The sequence below is a fragment of the Vidua chalybeata genome, chromosome 2, assembly GCF_026979565.1.
Source record: "Vidua chalybeata isolate OUT-0048 chromosome 2, bVidCha1 merged haplotype, whole genome shotgun sequence".
NCBI lineage: Eukaryota > Metazoa > Chordata > Aves > Passeriformes > Viduidae > Vidua > Vidua chalybeata.
Window position 1 is genome coordinate 18,083,411 of NC_071531.1, and position 24,051 is coordinate 18,107,461.

The 24,051-nt window shown below is 39.1% G+C and overlaps 1 protein-coding gene across 4 annotated transcripts; it reads right to left on the reverse strand.

Annotated features, from left to right (window-relative positions):
• Positions 1-1,005: 1,005 nt before the first annotated feature.
• On the reverse strand, positions 1,006-16,976 carry TCEANC (transcription elongation factor A N-terminal and central domain containing). Of its 4 annotated transcripts, none has more exons than XM_053934556.1 (3): positions 16,102-16,166; positions 13,826-13,927; positions 1,006-4,236 (listed from the first exon to the last, which is right to left on the reverse strand). In XM_053934556.1, exons 2-3 carry the CDS (start codon positions 13,836-13,838, stop codon positions 3,149-3,151), a joined length of 1,101 nt encoding a protein of 366 aa, XP_053790531.1. In that variant the 5' UTR covers positions 13,839-13,927; positions 16,102-16,166; the 3' UTR covers positions 1,006-3,148. The 4 variants fall into 4 exon arrangements, with proteins under 4 accessions (XP_053790531.1, XP_053790530.1, XP_053790532.1 ...); XM_053934555.1 differs by having other exon boundaries at positions 13,811-13,927; XM_053934557.1 differs by lacking the exon at positions 16,102-16,166 and adding an exon at positions 5,925-6,042 and having other exon boundaries at positions 13,826-13,843.
• Positions 16,977-24,051: the final 7,075 nt, after the last annotated feature.

Consider the following 24,051-nt stretch of genomic DNA (forward strand, 5'->3'; position numbering starts at 1 on the left):
GACTTTGTCACCTCTTGGCTGAATTACAACAGTTCAAAATAAGGGGATATGAAGTCATTTATGGCTCTCTTAATATCAGAATGCAGCAAGCCAGCTCACAAGCAATCCAAGAAATTATCAAAGTGCTCTTGTTTCTTTCCTTATCTTCCAGGCAGTCAGTGAATTGGACCATTACACCCTGAAGAATCCCTGAAGGACTGTAATTCAACATATTTGCTCCTTAACCACAGCCTGTTTCCAGCTAACTTTCCTTCTTGGCACAAAAAAAGAGCTGTTTTTTTGTTTAAAGAGCTGCAGCTCTTTGCTTTAGTAGCAAATGTAGATAGCACAGCAGATGGAAAGGAATACACTTTAAATGAAAAATAAACAGCACAAATTTCCATTTGGTTTTGAAAAGAAGAAAGAGTTATAAATAACAAATGGCAGCTGAGTACCTCCCTAAAAAGTGCACAGTAAGAGGGATGTGACAGACAGAAAAGGCACTCGACAGAACAGATGGAAGTGGATCTAGCAGGGGATCTCTAGGAACCAGAAGGAGTTTTGTTACTGGTGTTAAGGGAGCAGCACTGACTACAATTAACAGAGCACTTCTGATAGTGTCTTTGTTTTCACTTTGAAAATTGTGTGAAATTGATTGTTAATTCAGCTCTCATCTTCTTAAGATATGTATCACAAGTTCTGCAGCTATCTGCTTGATCTTTGAGAGCAATTTATGTTTAAGACCTTATTGCTGCTGTTAAATCATAGGATTCAAGGAGTTGAATTTACAGCATTTCTGGAAAACCTCATGGAGACAAATACAGACTTTAGCCTTGTTCAGCATATATTTGTCCTATGTTTGTGGGGATCACTTCTACCAAACCACTCCTTGTAGCAGTAGCAGCACAGATACGCTAAACATCATACTCTAATTAATGGTCTCTGCTTAAAAAAGTTCAGAGATCTTTTTCTCCCCAGAATGAACTGAAAAAAAAAAAAAAAAGACTTCAACAATATAAAAGAATCTCATTTTTCAAAGCATTTGTTTCTGCTTCCTGTACTCCAGTGATCTATACCCTTTTGCTGTTGTACATACTGTGTAGTAGCAAGTTGGCTTTTTAAAGACATTTTGAGACAAAGCATATAATATAGCATATAATATTTTAAGCCTGCAGAGTTAAACATTTAGTGATGGCCAGTTAAAAAAAAAAACAACGATGTTACATAGTATGTCACAAATGTGGTCAGTGTTGCAGATACAAATTTTACCCTTGAAATATATTCTGTCAGAAACACCCTTCATGCCTTGTAATATCTCCCTTTGCCAAGATAAAACTTGGATGAGCTGTACATTACTGGAATGGCTTCAAAACCAACGGCAAGCAGAAATTATTTATAAGTTGTTCAGAGCTAAAATAAAGTCTTCTGCTACATGGTGTTCTGACACAGCACAATGCTGGCATAAAGCTCTCTTCAACAGGACCATGACCTTCAAAATGACTGCACACAATCCTGCACTTGCTGTGATCCACTAACACAGGAGTGTTTGATTTCCTGTAGTTTCACTGAAAGGTAACAATAATACTTTACACAAAAGTACTGCCACTTAAGCAGGATTACTCATAAGCATCAATTCCAGCACACAAGGAAGGGCTGGGAAGGAAGGCCAGATAGCAACTCCTTGGTTACACAGCTGAACACTGGGGGTCTGGCCGAAAGCTTTAATGCGTATTTTACCTCAGTGCAATTCCCCTAAAACACACATTTTTACATGTTAAAAATCTAAGTAATACTACTGAAAGGTAATTGTTAACCTTTCACACAACAGAAAGATTTTTCTTTTTTTTTTTTTTTTCAGTAGAATAGTTTTTAAGTGTCTCCTTGCAACATCAGGTTACACATACATTTCCCCATATACAGATAAAGGCCTGTCTTTCAGTCCTGGCTGGCATTTAGTACACCAATACCTATTTTTTCATGTCATGCCTCCAACTCCTTTCTCAGCCCAGAGGAGCTGACCAGCCTCAGCTGTGTCACAGTCAGATGGGTGCAGAACTGTCCTCAATTCCTCCAGCAAATACTCAGCAGGTTTCTCTGCTCTGCTGATATATTTTAACCTTGAAGTGCTAAATGCCTGTTGTACATTTGTAAAAGATACAGGTCACTTACTTAGGTGAGAAGATTTTTTTTTTAATAAATACTTTTAGTGAACAATGAGTGAGAATCCTGTTGACTCTGGAACAAAAATATGTATTAAGACTTCTGCTATTGGATTTCCTTCTATTTGTTGTTTGTGGGTAATGTGCACTATATAGAAACATTAGTTTTCTCAGTTCAGGACAGGTGTCCCAGTTCCAGAGAGGATATCCACTCAAGAAAGTAATGAACTCCTATTAATTTTATTTATTAAGCATACATCCAATAATGTATTTACATAATTTTCTGAAATAATTCATTGTCTGATCCTGCATTAATTTCTTTGCAGTAGCAGGACACACCATCTTACATTGTAAATCTGGCTGGCATACTGATAGACTGTCACAAGTCCTGTTTTCCTTCTAATAGCTAAAAACATAAAGCAGAATCTCATTCTTGCTTTCCTTTGCTAGGTGCTTTCTACCCCCTTTAATGGTCTACTTTTAGTTTCTTTATTGCCCTGTTAGAAATCACCTCTCAAACCAACTTAATAATCTCACACTTGCTCACAAAAAGTGATTTAATTAAGGAGTGAATCCATGCTGAACATTCTGCAATGCACGTAAGTACGTGAACTGCAGTTTTGAAAACAATTTGTTTAATGTAAATGAAACTTATATTCCATGAAAGAACTCCTCCTGAAGTTAAAAAAAAAATCCAAGTAGCCAGTCCCTTCAGGAAAAAACTCAGCACTTGGAATAATTTTAATGGATTTACTAGTAAACATTCCACTTAGATAGTGTAACCATTTTTTCCTTTTACCCTTTATTTCTTTACATATTTACATTACTTAAAAACATGTAAGATTCATTCAAGCCATCTTTAAAAATACATGAGCAGTTTTTTAAAACTGATTTTGCAGTTTTTAGTGGCAGCACCCACATAGTATCAGCACAGAATTTAAAATTACAGAGTTTCAACAGAGGTAAGTTCTCATACACATTTCCAAGTCCCTTATTCTAGAGAGATAGCTTTACAAACAAATCCATCTGCTGTGATACCACTGTTCTCCACATTCATTACAAATAACGTACGTCAACATTTGTTCATCCGGATTTGTGTTTCGCACCCAAGCTGGAAGAAAGAGAGTTCCTCTGGCAATCATAGTGACAGTGCAATCAAATTTTTCACAGCGTCTGCACTTTATTTTGTTTGTCTGTGTGCCATTAATAACCTGTGGAAGCTGATGTTCCTGAACAGATGATTTTGTGTACAGGGCCCTCAGCTGTTTCAGTTCATCGCTGGCCATTTCCATCACTGTCATCTCAGCAAAAGCCTTTGGGCTCAAAGTTCCTGAAAAAAGGTTACGCTTTAAGTGGCAACTTTTTGGGTTCTTAAGGTTAGAGATTTTACTTCTGATGCAATTTTTATACTTTTTATCATTTTTAGCATGAAGAGCAAAAATATGTTCTTCAATTTCTTTAGCTAACTCTAGCCATTTAACAGTTTCTTCATCTTTGGCAGAATCAATCAAAGCTTTGTAAAGAAGATCCACACATTTACACCTCAGAGCTCTCATCAGATCCTGCTGCAGACTTGCTTCACTAACAACAGATTTAGAATCTTCATGAACAGCATGTTGTTCCTCAAAAGAAGAAAGCTGATTCATACTGCTTTCTGCATTGTTACACACCACATTTTTAACAGTTTGTGATGGGATCAAACTGTTGGAACTAGTACCATCTAATGGCTCCTGCTGACATGGTCCTTCAGATAGCAACTGCTCTCTAGGAACTACACTGAGATGCTCAATTTGTTCTTTCACATACACAGAAACTGACTTTTTAACTGGCATTGACTGAGCACAGTTATTCTTGTAAAGTGATTTCCACCTTGACAATAACTGCTTTGCTTTCTTTTTCAACTCTCCTGAAGGGCAGCTCTTGAGTACTCTATATACAACCTTGGTGACTTCTGTCCCCTGAAGATATTCTACCGTCATATCAACATATTCAAGTTCTTTAAGATGATCCTCAATATCTTGCAAATTGTTCTCAGACAGCAGTTTTTCAATACAATGGGTTCTGTGTACAATATTTTTCAGATCAGACATTTTTAAACCTGGAAACAAAAGAAAAGATCATCACCTTTCCTGCAGTTATGACATTAATTCATCTTCTGTATATTCACACAAGGTCTTCTTTTCCTTTTATGCTATTTTATTTGTATATATCACTGGGTTTCCCACCATTTTCCTGAAATGGTGTACAGAAGCCCAAAACACCATTCTGGTTCCTACATGACCCTCAGCTTTTCACTTGCTATACAAGAGATCATGCTACATCTCTTTCAGAAGTTTCTCCTTACAGCTATCAGAGAAGCCAGTCAGTCATGACTTTTACCTGAGGTCCCACTACTGCCCTTCTCCTTGCTAGCTCTGGCATCGTATTACAGATGGATTATCAAGATGGGGCAATGACACCTGCAGTTTCAAAACACTGACACCTACAAATTTTGAAAATTCTAAAAGGTTAAAGACAGATCACTCTATATTTTCTTGCAGCTGTAGCATTACTAAAGCATGCTCACATATATTCTCACGCATAAAGGAAAATCAAAGGGGGTCTTCAGAATGCAGAATCTCATGGTTTCAATAGTATTTCCTTTTGATTCCTTTTCATTGAGCCCTTTGATCAAAAATGTTCAGTGCATTGTTATTGCAAATTTACATGCAAAAAAAATTATATTCTTAACATTATTCTTGCTGAAAAGGAGAATTAAATGTAGAATGCAGAAATGAATGGTGTGTTGTGTTCTTAATTTCTGCAGTTAGCCTTCTAAGTTTATGCACGAAATCAGTGTTTTGTCTGAAATTGCAACCATCCTGATTCTACTCCACAAAACCTCCTCTGCCTGACAGAGACAAGGCTGGCTACACACATCTGTATGGGAAGAAGTCATAAGCTGGTTTCTTGCAGCATCATTGTTTCCATGATGAAAACTCCTGAGAACAGGGGTAGAGAAGGGACAAAAGATACAGCTGGGTAATTTGCACCCTATTGTTTCTATGACCACCACCCACTAACTCGTATTTTATGTGACAGAAATAAGTTCAAATTTTAGGTAGGACCTCAGAGCTCCACAAAAGAAAAGGACAGAGAGGGTAAGACTTTACTTTTTTCTATAGAAACAGAACCAACCCATCCTCCACAGTAAATGTTCTCAGCATTTCCTTTAAGCTGTATTTGAATACTCTTGTCTTACATTTTGAGTCCTGCAAAACCTCAATAACTGCGATTTCAGAAACCAATTTATTACTCAAGAAGTTTCAAACTCAGAGAAACAGGATGCAGTTTTCACATACTTAAGCTGAGCCCTCTGCATCATCATACTAAAAAGAATGTGAGTGCATCCACTCCTCTTTTCTTCTACAGAATCATAGAGGCTGTGAACAGAAAGAGCTTTGTCATGTAGGAGAGCCATCACAAAGCAAGAACACTTCCCTGTCTCCAGAATACCAAGAAGTGGACCTGAGAAAATTATTATCTGCCAATCTACTGTTTTCCATGCAATCCAGGGCAGAGTTGGTGACAGCTGTATGTTAAGCCAGTATGATTGCCCTATGCCTTAGAATCAGTTCTGCTTCTTCCAGCATACTCCACATTTTCTTCAGATCTTGTGTCTATGTATGTGTTGTATTATGCTCACACGCCATAAAATAGATTTATCTAAATGCAAGATGAAATAATGAACTCTCAATATTTAGCATATAGGGCTATGGACATGCAAAGAAATTATCACACACAAACCTCTGCTGATAATTTGTCAGTGCATATACTTCTATCCTGTGGCAAAAGGGAGGTATTTGGATCTTTCATGGAGGACTATGCATCATAGAAGGCTTCCTCTCTACTGCACGTTGAGGATCTGTGTGTAAGAAATCTGTATGCAAGAACTGTACACAGAGTCTGTGGGTATCACCTGCTTCATGCTAGTGGTTCTCGCTCATCATTATCAAGCTGACCATACACAGCCCCCCAGCATGGCAAGGCTCTACCTTAGGACTCTTACACTAAGGCAATAAATTAGTTATCAGAAATTTAAAATTTTCTTAGTCCTGCATTGACTTTTTCAAGTTCATGCAACATTAAATTCAAGTTTGTAAATGTTTTGGCAGCAGTTAAATAAACAAACTGAAATCACAATATGGATGTCAAATTATAAACAATTATTTTAAAATAATTTTGGAAATTAAACCACCTAATAGACTACTAATATTTAAGTCAAAACAATCACTTCTAAGGAAATGCTTTTCTCAAAATGTACAAATTAGAGCAAAGAGGCAGGATGGAGTGACTCCCTTCAAATGTAACAAGCAAAGTTAGGTAAAAATAACAGAGAAAGTACTTAAATATTTTAATGGAGACAGATATTCACTGGTAATTGGGAGAAGCATAAGAAACAGCATAAAAAAACCCACTGAATAAAGGTAATAATCAGTGACATCAGAGAGGTTTCTGCAGGGAAAATGGTCTTGAAATGGTTCTGGCTTTGTTGTGTGTACCTAGTTTGCAATAAATTTAAAAATATTTCAAGGTGAAAAGCAACATATACTTCTGAAATATTACACTAGCTGCTCAAGCATAAATTTAATCTTGGTTTCCAAATTAAAAGGAAGCGTGATGAAAACAATAAAAAGTTGTTTGTATGTTTGTTGCCCTATAAATCAAGTAAGGACCAGATTTATCACCAAGGTTGACACAGACCCCATAGTTTTACCCAAGCAGAAATTAAATAGAGATTCCTAAAATTATAAGGAACATCCAAATTAATTCAACATTTCATTTTACTACCATGGTTTCTTTCAAAGGATGAAGCAAAGCTCATTAATACTGGGGAACCTGCGTTGCATTTCATATTAAGTCTGAATGCCAAGCACCTTTTCTGCTTTCCTAATTAAGGCACAACATGATTACGTCAGACAACTGTAGAAAACATGTTTTTCATATTCTTATAGGGAGAAACTTGAAATTACTGATGCCATGGTAATACTGCAGTATATTTTCTAGCCAAAGTTCACTGGCAACCCAAGTATAGCAAGCCTAAGTTCTTATCTGCTCAGAATCCTGTTCTCTGATCTCTGGCGTTTCTGTTGTAAATCAGATAGAGCAGTAAGTTCGGAGAAGCCCCAAAACCTTTTGAAGAGAATGCAAGTGTGCCACAGAAATCAAGTTGCAATTCCAAACGGAAAATAATTGTACCACTTGAGGGAGCTGTGGCACAGCAAACCCATAGAATCTTTTGAAATGTGCATGAGAAACTCCAGCCTGTGAAGAAAAAAGATAAAATGATTATGCTATGAACTTTAGGAGACTACAAATTTTTAAGGGACATATTTGCCTAATTTTGGCAAACAAACCCTGCAGAGTCCAGAGATGCTGGGGTACAGACAGGAGGGAAAGAGTATTCCCTTATCCAGTTATTGTCTGTACACTGCACTTTGATTTTTTTTAATTTGGAATTTGACCGCTTTTCTACCTGATTTAACGCAATTTGACAGATGCTGCTGAGTAAATATTTATAAAATTAACTGAATCGAACTCAGTCAGCACTGTTCAGCTGTGTTCTTAATTCTAAGAGACAAGAAATCTGAGAAACACTAGGTTTTTTCTTAAGTTACAAAATGAATCATGCATCTTTGTTAAGGTGGAGCTGTAAGAAAAAGAATGAACAAATGATAGTGTCACAATTTTGTGCAATAGAAAACAAACATCCTCAACCCTCCCACAACTGCACAGGGCATTTCAGTTTAGCAATGACAGAATCACAAAAAGGTTTGGACTGGAAGGGACCTTAAAGAACACCTAATTCCAACCCCCCTGCAATGGGCAGGGATGCCATTCACTAGACTTGGTTGCTCAGAGACCCATCTAACCTGACCTTGAATACTCCCAAGGATGGGGCAGCAACAACTTCTCTGGGCAACCTGTTCTAGTGCCTCACCACCCTCTGTGTAAAGAATTTCTTCCTAACATCTAATACAAACCTGCCCTCTTTCAATCTAAATCCATTGACATTTGGTCTGGAACGATCTGCTCATATAAGTCTCTCTCCCTCCTTTTTATAAGCACCCTAAGGTACTGGAAGACCACAGTAAGGCCTCTCTAAAGCCTCCTCTTCTCCAGGCTGACCAAGTCCAGCTCTCTCAGCCTGTCTTCATGGGAGAGGTGCTTCAGCTCTCTGAGCACCTTTGTGATCCTCCTTTGAACCTGCTCTAACAAGTCCATGTTTTTCTGGTGCTGAGGACCCCACAGCTGGATGCAGCATTCCTGGTGGGGTCTCATGAGGGCAAAGTAGAGGGGGAGAATCCCCGCCCTCGACTTGCTGGCTGGGCTGCTTTGGATGCAGCCCAGGGTGCCATGGGCCTTCTGGGCTGCAAGCGCACACTGTGGGCTCATGTCCAGCTTTTCATCCACAGGAGCCCCCAAGTCCTTCTCTGCAGGGCTGCTCTCAGTGACTCCTTCTCCCAGTCTGTGCTCATGTCTGGGATCACCCTGACTCAGGTGCAGCACCTTGCACTTGGATTTGTTGTACCTCAGGAGGTGCTCATGGGCCCACTCCTCAAGTTAGTCCAGAGCCCCCTGGATGGCATCTTGTCCTGCTGTGGTGTCATCTGCAAACTTGCTGAGGGTGCACCGATCCCGCTGCCCATGTCACTGATGAAGATATTAAAGGGTGCCAGTCCCATGAGAGTCACCACTCACCACCAGCTTCTACCTGGACACAGAGCCACTGACCACAACTCTGGCTGCATCCATCCAGCAAACTCCTTATCCACTGAATATGAATGAGTCCATCCATCAAACACATGTCTCTCCAATCTGGAGATAAGGATGTCACGTGGGACTATAATAAAGGCCTTACAGAAGTCTAGATAGATTACATTGGTCAGTCTTCCCTTGTCAACCCTGCTGTCACTCCATCATAGAACGCCACCAAATGACTTGCCGTTAGTAAAGCCATGCTGGCTACCTTGAATTACCCTCCTGTCTCTTATGTGCCATAGCACATCTTCTAGGAGGCTCTTCTGAGGCACAGAGGTGAGCCTCACCGGTCTGTAGTTCCCTGGATCTTTCTTTCTCTCCTTAAAAATGGAGGTGATGTTTCCCTTTTTCCAGTCACCAGAGACTTCACCTAACCACCATGACTTTCCAAATATGCATGAGAACATCTGTTTGAATTCCAAGCGCACACTGAAGGTTACAAGGTTCGTATTTACAATGAGACTCTGTAATGCTGTGCTGAGGAGGCACTTTCTTGCCAAATCATTACAAGCTCTCTGACTGTACGATATAATGAGTCACTTGTGTGATAAATGATGACAATCAATAAAAACCTTATCAGCCAGTCTGCTTCCAAAAAAAAAAAAAAAAACCCAAAAAAAACCAAACATCAGGTTTACCTCAGGTTTAAAATATGGCCATCCTGTAATAATGCCAAGTTGAATCAGAACATTTTTAAACAGTAAAATGACTAAGTAAGAGAAAACCAACAAACAAACAAAAAACAAAACAAAACAAAAACCCAGCCTGAGACACTTGCTGTTAAGTGCAAATTCAGTCCCGAGGAAAAACACTGCCCTCCCTAAAAGCATTTGGGATAAATGCTTTGTCTTTGCTTTACACCTTATCTTGTACAAAGCCATAGTCCATTTTGTCTTAACCCTGAAAAACCACGACAAACTCAGAATGCCTCCAAGCAAGAGTGTATGAATGTCTTTGAAGGGTGAATATATGTCCTTTTCTCCCTCATCCCAACCTCCATTGTGGGTGAACTTTTCTCCAAGAAATTCAATGTAATTGGAAAAAAAATCTAGACCACAGCCCAGACAAGGATCAGAAGTCAAGTACTCCTAAGCGTGTGCCCTGGTTTCATTTGGGGTAGAGTGAATTTCCTTCACAGTGGCTGCTATGGGGCTGTGTTCTGGATTTGTGCTGAACACAGGCTGATAATATGGAGATGTTTTTATTATTGCTGAGCAGGGCTTACACAGAGCCCTGCCTTTCCTACCGCCATGCTGGCAAGGAAGTTGGGAGTGCATGGGAAACTGGGAGGAGAGACACAGCTGGGACAGGCGACCCCAACTGACCGACGGACGTTCCAGACCATCTGACATCGTGCTCAGTACATAAAGTGGGGGGAAGAAAAAGGAAGGGGGCGACATTCAGAGTGGAGTTTGTCTTCCCAAGTCACTGTGACACATGGTAGGGTCTCCTGGAGATGTCTGAACACTTGCCTGCCTATGGGAAGTAGTGAATGAATTCCTGGTTTTGCTTTGCTTATGTGTGCAGCTTTGACTTTTCCTGTTAAACTGTGTTTATCTCAACCCATGAGTTTTCTGGTTTTTAGCCTTCCGATTCTCTCCCCAGTCCTGCTGCTGAGGCCTTGAGTGAGAGGCTCCGTGGGGCTTGGGGTTAAACAATGACACAGGATAATAAATGTTCTGCAAATGTTGTGTTAAAAAATGTTAATGCTATAGCAGAGATGGTGCATAGCATAGTCCTGGAAACACGGCTTACTTTGGGCAACCTAAATCCCATATAAACAATGAAAATTACCAAATGCTATTTTAAGTTCAAGAGCCTAAGCAGAAATCAGAATTCTCACCGCCAGTCTTCAACCCCAAAAACATTTCTTCATCCTATCTACAGTGAGAGAGCAGATATCAACAATGTCATCAAGAAACCATTTACTGGAGCTTTTATTTCATCTTGGCAAAAATCAGAGCTCTTCCTGCCTCTCCACAGGACTGCCTCCCACACCTAAAAAATTCATAACTAGACAGAAGTTCATCTTCAAAGAGCCACACGAACAAAGCTAAATGAATACAATGAGAACTGAGGCAATACAACAGTATAATTTCCAGTTGTCTATGACCACTGACACCTCACTGACCAAGAGTCACCTCTCAATCAGATCCAGAAGCACTGGAGTACACAGTACTAATATGGAGTAGCTTTATTCTGCATCTTTTAGATCAGTGACTGCTTGAACTACAGCACTCAAATAATCTGGAGCCATACTGTCTCGACCCTATGCTTCTCCCAGGGAAATCATTCTCCCACAACTTTCTTCCCAAATTAGCAAGTTTGAAGAGGAGAGATGGCAGAGTGTATCACATTCATGTAAAGATGCACAGAGTATCCTCGTTTACAAGGGCAGTTTTTAATCCTTATTTGGAGTTGCTTCTTCTAGACCCCTCCATTTTTAATTAAAATGGAATTCTTATATTATTAAAAAAAAAAAAAAACAAACAAAACCAATCAATAGAGCACATAATGAAATTCTCAAGCCTCAGGGATCAATCTCAATCTAGAGATGTCAGCAAATTTTTCTAAGATCAAACATGCATGGATTTAATGAGACAGGAAAAGCTGTTGTCCTTACCAGACTGCTTAGCCACTGACTTTGTTTGATACCAGTATGTAAGCCAGAGCTCATAAAAAGGTTCAATACATTACAGCTACACCAGATAAAGTAAACCCTGACTTGTTCCATGGCAAAAAACAAAATGAGAAAATACTTTACAAATTGAACAGCTACAGCTGTTTCGAGCTCTAGGATGCTCCACTGATGTTAGAGAGGATGCACATCCCAGCAAAGACATTACCTTGCTAATGGCTCCTTTTAATAATTTAATTTACAGTCAAACTGATTCACACTGGAAGATATTTTAGCTTTTCCTATATCCTGTCTTCCTTAACCAGGCAATTTTTTCTACTGAAGTAGTTAACTACTTGAAACACTGAAAATGTTATAAGTAATGCATTATTCCACTGACAGGAAATCTTTTATTTTTACTGATATTGTTGACTTTGTTAATAAAATCATTTTATGGAGTTTAAAAAAAATTACGAAATTTACTTTTAACAAGTTACAGATTACAAGTGTCAAGTGGAGATATTAGCTAATCTCTTCCACAATTGGACAGATACACAGACTCACAATACATTCTAATACATTAGGATTCAGGGAACAATAATAAAATGTATATATAGTTCTGAGAGATTTGTCATCAACAGTTTTATTGGCAATTATGTATAAATAAAGTAGGTGTCTACTTGCTTTAATATTTGTACCATTTCACATAAAAAAACACTTGTGGGGTTTCTCTAAGGTACAACCAGATTATTTTTCAATATTAACTAATTTTATTCTAAAATCCACTTCCTAGTTTGGGCACAAGGTCACAGAAATGTTCCATGGAGCACTCTGTTTTTTCAAATTTTCATGACAAAGCCTTGTCAAAGCTGGAAGAGGAATCTCTTTTCTCTGAGCCACTTTCCACTCCTTGTCAGTATGAGGTACTAGCTGGGGCTTCAAGCAGGTCAAAAGTCAGGCTTTTGACACACAGGGCACATTTTCTAAACATGAACTTCCATTTTGGCCTCAAGTGACAATACATAGAAAAAGAAGTGTGTTGAATGGAACTTCAGCAGATGACTCAGACATGATTTAATGCTGCTACAGTGAAGTTTATCATGAGATTCAGGCTTTTGGTGCAGCTACACACAGTGTTCCACAAACCACACAGTAACTTTTGTGATTATATATTAACAGAGTCTCCTGCTAGCTAAAGAGTACAGCTTATTATCTGCATAAAAATCCAAGCTGGTTAGAAATACATCTGGCATTTTCCCAACACGTCTCTATCATGAAGAGCAAAACTTAAGCTGAGCCAAGCAGAAAATGCTAATATCAATCCTTTAACATCACCTGCCTCAGTACTGAACCAAAACTTCACTGTGTGAAAAAGAGGTTTTTGCACTTTGTGAAATTACTGCTTCATTTCCTAACATTCTTTTTTCTCAACAGTAAAATATTTGATAACATAAAAGAATTGTTGTTACATCTGACAGACAACATGAACAATGTTTCACTATTTTCCCACAGCAAGAGGATATTATAAACACTCTCCCTCACTCAAGAAACATACCTGGCAATAGAAATATGTTCTAAGTAGATTTGTGTAACCATTTCTTAAATAACTACTTTTATGAAATATAGTTTAGTCTCCTAACTGCTCATCTGGATGGATGCAAATGTTCATATTCATATTCCCAATCACTTCAGACAGCAAACCAGCAAAAAAAAAAATCAGGAAGGCTGTGATATCTCCAAGTAGAAGCCAGTTTCTTCAACATACTTTAACATACATGTATTGCCGTATACACGTAACAGTTTCAGTTCATTTTATGCTTTGGTGCTGTTTCAACACCACTGGGATTGTATCACTCAGTGGCTCTGCTCCCTCTACTCAATCTCTGTGCACAAGAAGCACTCATAACACTGTCCCCCAAAGACTGGGAAATCGTAATTCAGAATCTCTGGTACACTGAGATTGGCTTATACACTACAATGCTCTTAGAAGTAAAAAAATGGGAATTGTTCTGCATTTCTTTTGAAGTTGTAAGCCTCTAGTCTTCCTATCTTTCCACCTCAGACACAATGATTGGCAATTTATACCTTTTTTAAAAAGGAAATGTTACAGTATTATGCACAACATGGCTCCAGCAGCCAGTACTTGAAAAAAAAAATGCAGGCTTTTACATGTTCTATTATAACTACAAAATTATGTATAAATAAATTGTCTACTACAAAACTACAAAAGACTGAAAATTCTTTCCCTGTTTACCTATAAAGATGTTACCTTTCATGCTCATTCTTGGTTTTACAGCTTTCCTCCATTATTCTGTAATTTTATCTTAAATTTCTTGTTCATTTACCCAAGGAGAATTAGAACTTTTTAAACCTACAGAAAAGAAGAACATATTGTGAGCTGCAGGTATAACATTGGAGGTATAACATTTTAAGTGAGAGATCTCATCAAATTTTCTTACATGTCCATCTATTTTTCAGTCTCCACAAATATTGTTTATATCCTCTTGCATATGTACCTATTTGAAACCTGGACAACCTCAGTCTAAACAAAGCTTTCCTGAGGTGAATCACATTTCCTTCTTTCACTGAGATCTGCATTGGCACAGAAGTCCAACAAAACAGACCATCTTGAAGACAGAAGCCTAAATCAGTAAGTAAAAATGTACTTAAGACATAGCCATCCAAAGTACATTTGTTAACTTAATACTTCAGAATGAAAATATGAGTAATTTTGGGGAGAAATAAGCAATGCTTTCTCTTGAATACATTTCCTTAACAAAATAGCTTTAAAGATTATTCTTAATCATACACAGCTACCAAGGAATTAAATTCTAGCACACTACAAGCAAAGGTAAATGTTTAGTTTCCAATGTTTTTTTATGGAAAATTGTTCTGAGAAATTAATATAAAAATGGAACATGTAAGTAATAAACACATGCTTTATGAACTTCTGCAAGCTTTTCATCATTTATCAGATGAACACTGTCTTTTCATTGCTTTAACTTTCTTTTTTTTAGTTAAGTCTTGGCTGTACACTATTCCTATTTGTCATTCCATTGTCGGGGCCATACTTAGATTAGGTATCACTTTGTTGTTGTTTTACAGGTTTTCCACTGAAAAATTATAAAACTTTTTTCCTTTAAAAATAAATCCTTTGTATGCAGGAGAGTGCATATGCTCCTGAAAAGGCCATCCATTCTGAATGGATAGAGAGTATGATTTAAACAAATGGTATTTGTAAAATATTATTAGTGTCTGCTGACATTCCTCATGCTAAAATATGAACACTTAAAAGTGAAAGTACATAATTTTTTAATATTTTAGAGTCTTGATCAACGACCCATGATGTACTGGTTTAAGCAAAGGGTGAAATACAGTTGAAATTAAATAGATTTTTTAATATTTGACTATTAAAATAATACTACATTTAGAAGCGTGAACTCTAGCTCCTTTCTATATTTATTCCAACATATATCTTATTTCAAGACACCAATGCTGCATGGAGACCAATATAAAAAATACATAAAGAATTCCCATAATAGCACCATCCTGCAGCTTCCAAGGTCAGCCTCTTCTGTGAGTGGAATTGCAGCCTCTTTCGATATAAGTCAGGAGGGAAGTTATGGCAGCTGGGAGCAGCAGCCCAGCCGTATGCATTTGGAAGCAGCTCACATTCGCTTGGCGTCGAAGCCAGCCACAGGTGACAGCTTATCTGGCCGAGATTTGGGATCAGGCTCATGCCACCAGCGGCTGAGAATCGCCACTGGAACGTTCATCCCGGTCACCAGCCCACGAAACTTGGGGGAGATCAGGTTACCAATCTGCCTGCGTTCGCTTCCCAGGAAATGGGTGGGCCTGCGCACGCTCTAACTGTGATCCAGATGTCAGGGGCACGCTAACTCTGAAGGGTTTTCTCCATATTCTTCATTAAAACTTCACAAAATCATAGAATTAATTAGGCTGGAAAAGATCTGAGATCATGGAGTCCAACCTATGACTGAACATCACCTGTCAACCAGACCAGGCACTGAGTGCCACGTCCTCAAACACCTGCAGGAACGGTGACTCCACCACCTCCCTGGGCAGTCCATTCCAGCATCTAATCACCTTGATGAACAAATTCTTTCTAACGTCCAACTTAAACCTCCCCTGGCTCCTCATATCCGTTCATACTACACATCCCCGGACCCGTCTAGCTTAATTCTGACCCACTGCTGTCCTGCTCAGGGGCGAAATGCACAGCCGGGGCAGGAGGAAAAGCAAGCACAGCCCTACCTACCAAACCCTCACTTCTCAGGGCACTGTTCCCCGTTCCCCTCGGTCCCGAGAGCCAGCCGGGGCTTGCACCGCGCTGAAGGGCAAACCAGGGCTGCGGAGCAGCTGGGCGGTTTATGCCTCTTGCGATTTTCCCCGGACCTCCCCGCCAGCGCCAAGGCAAGGGCGGCGGCTCCCTGGACACTAGTGAGGCGGAGAAGCCGCACTCCTGCTGCCCCCGGCGAAACACACAGCGCTGCTCCCGCACGGCCCGTGCCCCGGCGCCCTCACCTCCGCAGCGGGGCCCAGCGTGGCGCCGCCCGCCCGCTTCCTGCTCCGCCGCCATCTCCGCGCGGCTGCGGCCCAGGCGGCTGCGCGCTGCTCCCGCCGCTGCCGGGGCGCTGGCGGACAGCGGGCGTGGGCAGCTCCGCTTGCGGGCCCGGGGGTGTCTCAGGAAAGAGAAACCGCGTCCCGCTGTACCAGGAAGAGTGTGGCTAGCAGAACTAGGGAAGCGATTCTTCCCGTGTACTCAGCACCGCTAAGGCCGCCTCGAGTACTGTACCCGCTTCTGGGCGCCTCTCTCCAGGGAGGACACTGAGGTGCTGGAGCGTGTCCAGAGAAGGGTTGGGAGCGTATGTCCTATGAGAAGCGGCCGAGGGAGCGGGGGTTGTTTAGCCGGGAGGAGGCTTAGGGGTGACCTTATCACTCTCTACAGCCACCTGACAGGAGATGGTAGCCAGCTGTGGGTCGGCCTCTTCCCCACGCAGCTAGTGACAGGATGAGAGGATATAGCGTCAAGCTGTGCCAGCAGAGGTTTACAGTGGACATTAGGAAGAATTTACTCACAGAAGGAGTGCTTAGATGCTGGAATGGACTGCCCAAGCAGGTGGCAGAGTCACCGTCCCTGGAGGTGTTTAAGGAATGTCTGGACGTGGCACTCGGTGCCGTGATCTGGCTGACAGCGTGGTGTCGGATCGGGTTGGACTTGCCGATCCCCGAGGTCTTTTCCAAGCTAACTGATCCTGTGAATCTGCTGTGGGATGACTGTGGCAGGTGTATTCCCTCTGGGCACCTGTGCTGTCCCTGCGGCTACTGCAGGGTGAAAGCAGTCCCGAGAGGGCAGCAGCCGTGGAAGTAACTTGCTGTCCCATGCAGCCTCAGGTGTGAGGGCACAGTTTCCACTGAGGCTGCCGGCTATTTTCGGCATGGATCTGGCACATGACGTGGCTGTGGGGCGAAAGGGACACCATGATGCTGCCCTGTGGCCCCTGTGCAGGGCATGCCCTTCCTTTGGTATCTGTCTGCATGGCTGGGGGAGCCTCACCATGTCCTCTCACCCCTAAAATGAATGAAAAAATAAATTACATTAATGTGATTTTAAACTTTAACCTCAGTCATTATATGGTCCTTCTCCAGCAAACATGGCTTGGAAAGGCAGTGTGACACACAAGGTAAATGAGTATCAGACGTAAGGCTAACAGAGAACAACAACAACAAAAAAAAGTTGTAAAACTTCCTGTTTTCAATATAGTGCTGTGTTACTTTTGCTATAACCAACTAATCTTTTGGATACTAAGTGGAGCTAATGGTATAAACAGAGTTAAAGAAAATAAATATAAAATTTCATAAGGTTACAGCTTTTTGATATGATGAAGTCTGCTGGACATGTCTGATTCTGCAGTAAACGTCTGAAAGTGAATGTAGTTTAGTCAAAGTAAAGGTATTTGTCATTGCCTTTGTTGTAGTGCTTTCCTCTTTCACATGTATTTCATTTTTCATGTACTTCACATAGGTGTTCAAAATGATTTTTTAAGAGATTACTACTTCCAGAATTTTGGCTCTACAGCAAATCTGTAGATGATGCTGGGGTTTATACTCCAATACAGTAAAATGCTGGTATGATTTTTTGATACATGTTTTTTGTTTTAGTCACTAATTAGGTCTGTGTTGCCCTCTGCTGTCAGTAATCTGATTTTACCTACCTGAAGGTGCCAAATATGTTTTGGCAAGAATATCATGTACTGCAGACCTCTTTTTCCTTATTTTGACATAATGAACATCACCATTACTAACCACACGGGGAAAAAAAGCCTTGCTTTGTTGTAGAGGATGTAAAAAAACTAGATAAACAATTTATTAAATTATTGTTGTGAACCAGTTTATCAGTGCTCATCACTGAGTGATCTCAAACCTTACCTTGCTAGTGCTGCAGTGCTTGCATTATACCCTGATTGCTAATGCTGTTCAATTCTTCACTCACAGTGTGTTTGTGCCAGACTCATGAATTCATCAGTGGCTGAACTTGTGATACAATGAGTAGCTGAATGCCACAGCTGAAATCAGGCTTCGTTTCTGCCTTGTCTTTGTGTCTCACACAGCAAAAAAAGTGTGGGACAAAACCTATGCCAAAGAGTTTTATGAAACAAGAGATCAAGAGTTTGAAGCATGACTGTCCAGAAATGGCACAGTAACATACTAGCAGAACAGGATCAGAACCTTCCAGATTCAAATGTGGCATGTTATGCAGGGGCCTGTGTTACATATTTTGAAGGATTTCTGTAGGCTACATATGTCAGCAATTCAGCAGTAGCTCTCATTGCAATATCCAGGAGTTTGCAGTTTCATTTCAGTTTGGGGCTCCAAGGCTTTAAATGCCACTTTTCTTTAGTCTTTCTGTACCTGTGTGATTGTGAGAACAGTACATACTGGATTCCTTAAGTCCTCAGCTGAAAGTGCCTACTACAGAGGCACAGAGCTCCCTTAACAGGAAGGCAAAAAAGGAACATGGCTTTTTCCTCGTGATTAGCCCTCCTTTGAGATGGGATCAAAACTGAGGGTGCCCCTCCTGGAGACTGGTTTCTCACTCAAAGGACTGTTTGGGCATCTCCATTAAATTCTGCTTGATCTAATGAATAAGAGATCATTATTCCAGTTTTCCATTTATAGAACAGCTGCAATAATGCTTTCTCAATTACCTTTGAAGTAAAGCAAATTTAAAAAAAAATTATTAAAATTATACACTCAGTAAATTCATATGTATGTGTATACATGTGTAATGATATATGTGTATGTCTTTGTGTTTGTATGGTTTTCCAGGATAATATCAGTGCTACTGTACCAGTGATAACTTCCTTGAAACTTCTGTATTGGCTGTGATAAGTATCTGCATTTCTAGAAACATAGGCTTCTATTCAAAAGATGGAAATATTCTGCCAGCTGGTAAAATATTGAGTATCCAGAGAACTATTTGGAAAAATGTTGGTCCATCATAAGGTTTATGTAGAGAATAGTATATGCTTCAAATAAGCCTCTGTAATTTGTTTTTTTTTAATTGTTATTTTTAAAGAAAAAAAAAACAACAAAACCAAATGCATGGATATAATTTATTAATATTTTTTAAAATATATTTTTACTTTATTTTTCAAATTGTGTCCTATCTTAATGTCATAATAGGATCTATGACATTCATTTCGTGCTCTACCACTGTAATTCTTCCTGAAGAGCTTTCTTCAGTTTAATGTTTCTTTGTTTAAAGGTTATCCTGTCAATAAGTCTGAATTTGTATTGATTTTAGAGTTCCCAGAAAAAAAGCCAAAATATGGAAATGCAATTCTGTTCTTAAAAAGGCTCCCTCCCTTCTACTAGCAAGTGAGGAAAAAAACAAAAAAAAACCATAATATGAACCATGAAGCAAAGCATTATAATTAAATTAAATTAAATAGGGACCAAAGTGTTTTGAACAGTCATCTCCCTCTGTCCTTAATGATATGCAGAAGGGAATCCTATATAATCCTATATAATCCTATATAAATGTCATATTCATAGACTCTGAGAATGCATGACTCCAAGAATTGGGCCATACTTTGGGACTCAGATTTCATTTCGTGAGAGCACTTTCGATTACAGCATTTGAAGTTTGTTGATACACACAAAGAGTGACTTCTTGGGTGGCTGTTCATTTCAAGAGTCACTTTCACATTTTCAGGCTCTGATCCAGTTCTGAGAGGGAGGTGGATGAGGCCCTGGATTTCCTTAGGCTGGTGTTGAACTGATGCTGCTTCTGTGTGATGAGATAAAGCCTCCATCACCGAGCAGTGAATGAGCTTGGCAGTAATGCTGCTCAGCTCTCCTGATATGGCAGCCCATACTATTTATTTCCACGTCTTGAGATTCCTGTGCATTTTCTGTAACACTGGAATGTGCTGAATTTAGGATTATGAGGATGATGCATATAAAGTTAGCTGGGTAATGTTGATGAGAGATATTTCACATGTGTTTCCTGGCTCTTCCTCCTGCCAGGAGTTCCAGTACATGGTAGGGGTATCATACCACCTGGAAGACCTGAAATTGAATTGCCAGGAAGATTATGAAGAAATTCTGCCAGAGTCAGTGGAGTGTTATGAAGCCATCTGAGTAACTTGCTTAGTTAAGCACTGAAGAATACTTCATTTGAGGGAAATTGAGATAAGCAGCTCTCTCTGTGTCTCCTTTTCTGCTATGCATAGGTAGTGAACCAGTCTGGTGTTGATGAGTCAAATATGAATTTGTTGTGGCAGCCCTGGGGGTGTTTAAATACACACAGTGCCCTTGAAATAGTTACTTCTGAAGGAACCAGCAAATAGATCAACTACAAAGTGATCCTGTGTTCCACCACTACACAACTTGGTGGACTGCAATGCCAGTACAGGAAATATGAGAAAAATGTATTGGATCTTTTTCAGTGCAAGGGAGTTTCCAGAAGAAAATGCAGTCATTCTCAGATCATTTTTCTTAGAGGTATTAGCTAATTTGGAGCCACTGACTATATTGATATAAAGAAGAGTGATTATTTTTTCTTATTCCATTACTTGTGGCGACCTGCAGTTAATTTTAATATCCCTTTTGCTTGCACAGTCACTCAGTATCACAAGATTCTTTGCAGCCACCTTTCAATTTAACTCTCTTGAACCATAAAGGCAAGCGTTATTATCTTGCTATTCACACCTTCACCTGCATTTTCAATAGTGCACATACTTGAGCCAGTCTACAAATGCCCTCTTGCCTCTACAAAGGGTGACTGTTTTAAAATCCTGGCAATTTCAAAGAAGACAAAGAAAATTAGGACTCCCATATATTTACATCCTGGGCAGGAAGGTGATGCTAATGATTAACTCACTGTAAATGAACATGGGGCTTTATTCAGTAGAATATCTGTTCTAGCACTTTTAAAATCGGCAGTTAACATTACTTAGTTTAGAATACAATTAATGCTTGAGGGGATGATAGTTTTTTTTTGTGTGTGATTTTTAAATATATTGTTTTTGATTACTTTATGGCATGTATTTCTAAAAGTTTTTATAATTTTTTGTACCATTTTATCATGTTTGTGACTTCTGTTTTTTTATAGTATTGTATAACTGTAAATTGAGTAATTTTTTAAGTGGGAAGACAAATCCTTGTGCAGTACACAAAAATACCATGAATTGAGATATCAAATATAGCAAGAAAATGTAATACTGCAGTGAGTCAAAGCACAGAGATTGCAATAACTGAAATAACCTGCAGTGAATCAAACCCCAGGGATATAACATTAAACTGCTATCAGCCTGAAATCAAAGCCAGACTGGTTGATTGCTTTATCTGCCTAAGTCAGATTTACTGAGTGCTCCCCAGAGGTGTCCAGTTCAGCAAGCAGATTTTGGGTATCAAATGTAAGCACTGTACAGCAGCAGAAAGCAATGGAGCAGGGGGGTCAGCTCTGGACAAAGATTTCAAGTGCCTGAATGAGCTGCTAACTTTGCTACCGTCTTTCTAAAGAGCAAACAGCAGAAAAATGTCACCTCCTCTACACAACAAAAAAGTGGCACTTCTGCACATGAACTGCCTTCAGGGAGTGATTCTTGGAGCATTTTGACTCCCAAGCTCTTCATGGGAATCATTAGAGGGAGAGCTGCAGCTCGGGCCCTGACAGAACATACCTGAGGAGCTATTTAGTGCTCCTGCAAACCATCCTACATCTTGGAGAAGTCACTGTCTTTTCATGGAAGTAAAAGGAAGCATATGAACAAAAATAATTAAATGCTGTTTTAATGACATGTCTAGGGACATGCTGTTTCCTTTAACCCAGATCTGATTTCCTTCAGAATTAAATACATTAATTGTTTATAATATATTGTATTATTCTACATAATGTTAACTTTGAAGTATTTCCCTTTCATTTTAGATTAATTAATAAAACACTCTAAATGTGTGATTGAAGTTAGCTTTTAGCTGAGGACCTAAAAGGATCACTTTTAAAATGATATCTCAAATCTGTTGAAAGAAAAGTTTCTGCTCAGGAGTATCTGAAATAGAAATTGGTATAAGGCATTACAGAGATATTGAAAAATTGAGAGGTTTTCAGAGTATCAGGCTATTTAAAAAAATTCACTGAATCACAGAAGGCTAAATATTCCCCAGCTTAGTATTTCCCAAATAAAAAATTAATAATCAGTTCTCTCAACAGTTGTATAATGTACCCTTCCTGAAGAACTGGGGAGGGTCCAAGAGACTGTATGTCTAATTTTGTTGAAATCAAACTTTAAAGTCAGGTATTTAAGAGGTTAGTAACTGTTAAAATTAGAAATTCTTTTCTATTAAAAATCTTTTGCTGTGATGAGTTTTAGTGTAACAGTTGCACATATGACCAAGTAAATTACTCACACTTCATTGCTATTTACCTTTTCATTAATATATTGTCATGAGTTACAATACCTCCAGTACATGCAGTTGTATGAATCTGTTATTAACAATATACCAGTTATGAAGTAAATATGAGCAGCAGTCATTGAAAACCTCTCTTCATTATCTTGATCTTTTTGATCCTGAAAAAAAATGCATTTGGGAATAATTTTTTAATATATAAAATAACATCTAATAGCTGGGAAAATGTTTTAAGTTCCTTTCAGCTGCAGGTTAAAAGATAACCATCTTTTGGGAACATGCCTCAGCATTTCCATGTATTCACCGTGGTCAAAATGAAATGCCTCTGTTAGTTCTTTTGGCAGCTGAAGAAAAGTGATTCAAACCTTTTGTTACAAAATTCAAGATTAAGTGATCACATCTGTTGAGTAGCTTTTGAAGGATGCAGTATAGATTTGGGCAATTAGCTAGAAGCTGTTTCTTTTCATTAACTTGCAGGCAGGGTAGTCTCTAAGGTGTGTTATCAGACTTAAGAGTTACAAATGATATTATCAAAGTTCAAGCCACTTGATTACAGCATAACTTTAACTTGCTCAAATACTCCCAGTGTAGTTTCCTTGCTGTCTAAAATAATCAAGCAGATAATGGATTTCATGGAAATGGAAAACTGTCAGGAACATTTTGAGGCATTAATGACTATAGGCATAATACATCCTTTTACTCTTTTCATCTGAAGGAGAAACATGTAGGTTTTGCCCTTAGCAGTTCCATCTTCAGAATGAATGTTGCAAACAGTACCAGGTAATTTGCTAATGCACTGATATGGTTTATATGACTGTCTGTACAGAATGGATTTATTTTGTTGCTTCTGCAAAGCTATCTTTGAATTTATTAACAACAAAAAAAGGTTTCAGTTTTTCTATCCAGATCTTATTATGCTAGAATTATGCTATGATGCCAGCTATCTTGTGTATGATAATCCATTCAAACAAATGGGAAACCACTTCTACATCTACTACAGAAAGCCTTATGGCAACTATTGTGGTTAGTTGGTACTGATCTGTGCAAATAATTTTCTTACTCATTCCATGAAATACAAAATACTTTTGACTTGACTTTTGGATGGAATTCTACCACTAAAGTATTGGTCCCAGTGATGATTCATGGTGGGCTATGATTCATCCAACAGTAAATAAATATTAGCTTCATATTCATTGTGTTTATTCTCTGTTGTTTGTGTATTGAGCGAATACCCTGTAGATATCATGCCTTCCACAGGCAGTATTTATCTTTCTATGCCCAGTAACTGTTCATGCAAGAAATGCCAGATGCACTTTTTTAGGTGGACTCAGTTTGCTCCATATATATACATCATTTGCTCTTCAAACACTGCAGCACTCAAGACTCTAATGATTCTTAGGCTTCTTAGTATTTATAGGTGCTGCATAAGTTATTGCTGTTTGAAGCTAGACACAGAATTTTACTTCAGTAAAACTGAACTTTCATTTTTTTTGATCTTCAGTAAAAATAGTTCAGTCTGACAAGGAGGAGTGAATCCATAAAAATTCTTGTTTCACTTTT

Bases quoted from the DNA above. Each gene is read 5' to 3' on its own strand.
- TCEANC (XM_053934554.1), bottom strand. From the start codon at position 16,156: ATGGCGGCGGAGCAGGAAGCGGGCGGGCGGCGCCACGCTGGGCCCCGC. The intron at 4,237-16,101 runs GTGAGGGCGCCG...TTTTGTTTCCAG, and splicing joins CGCTGGGCCCCGCTGCGGAG to GTTTAAAAATGTCTGATCTG.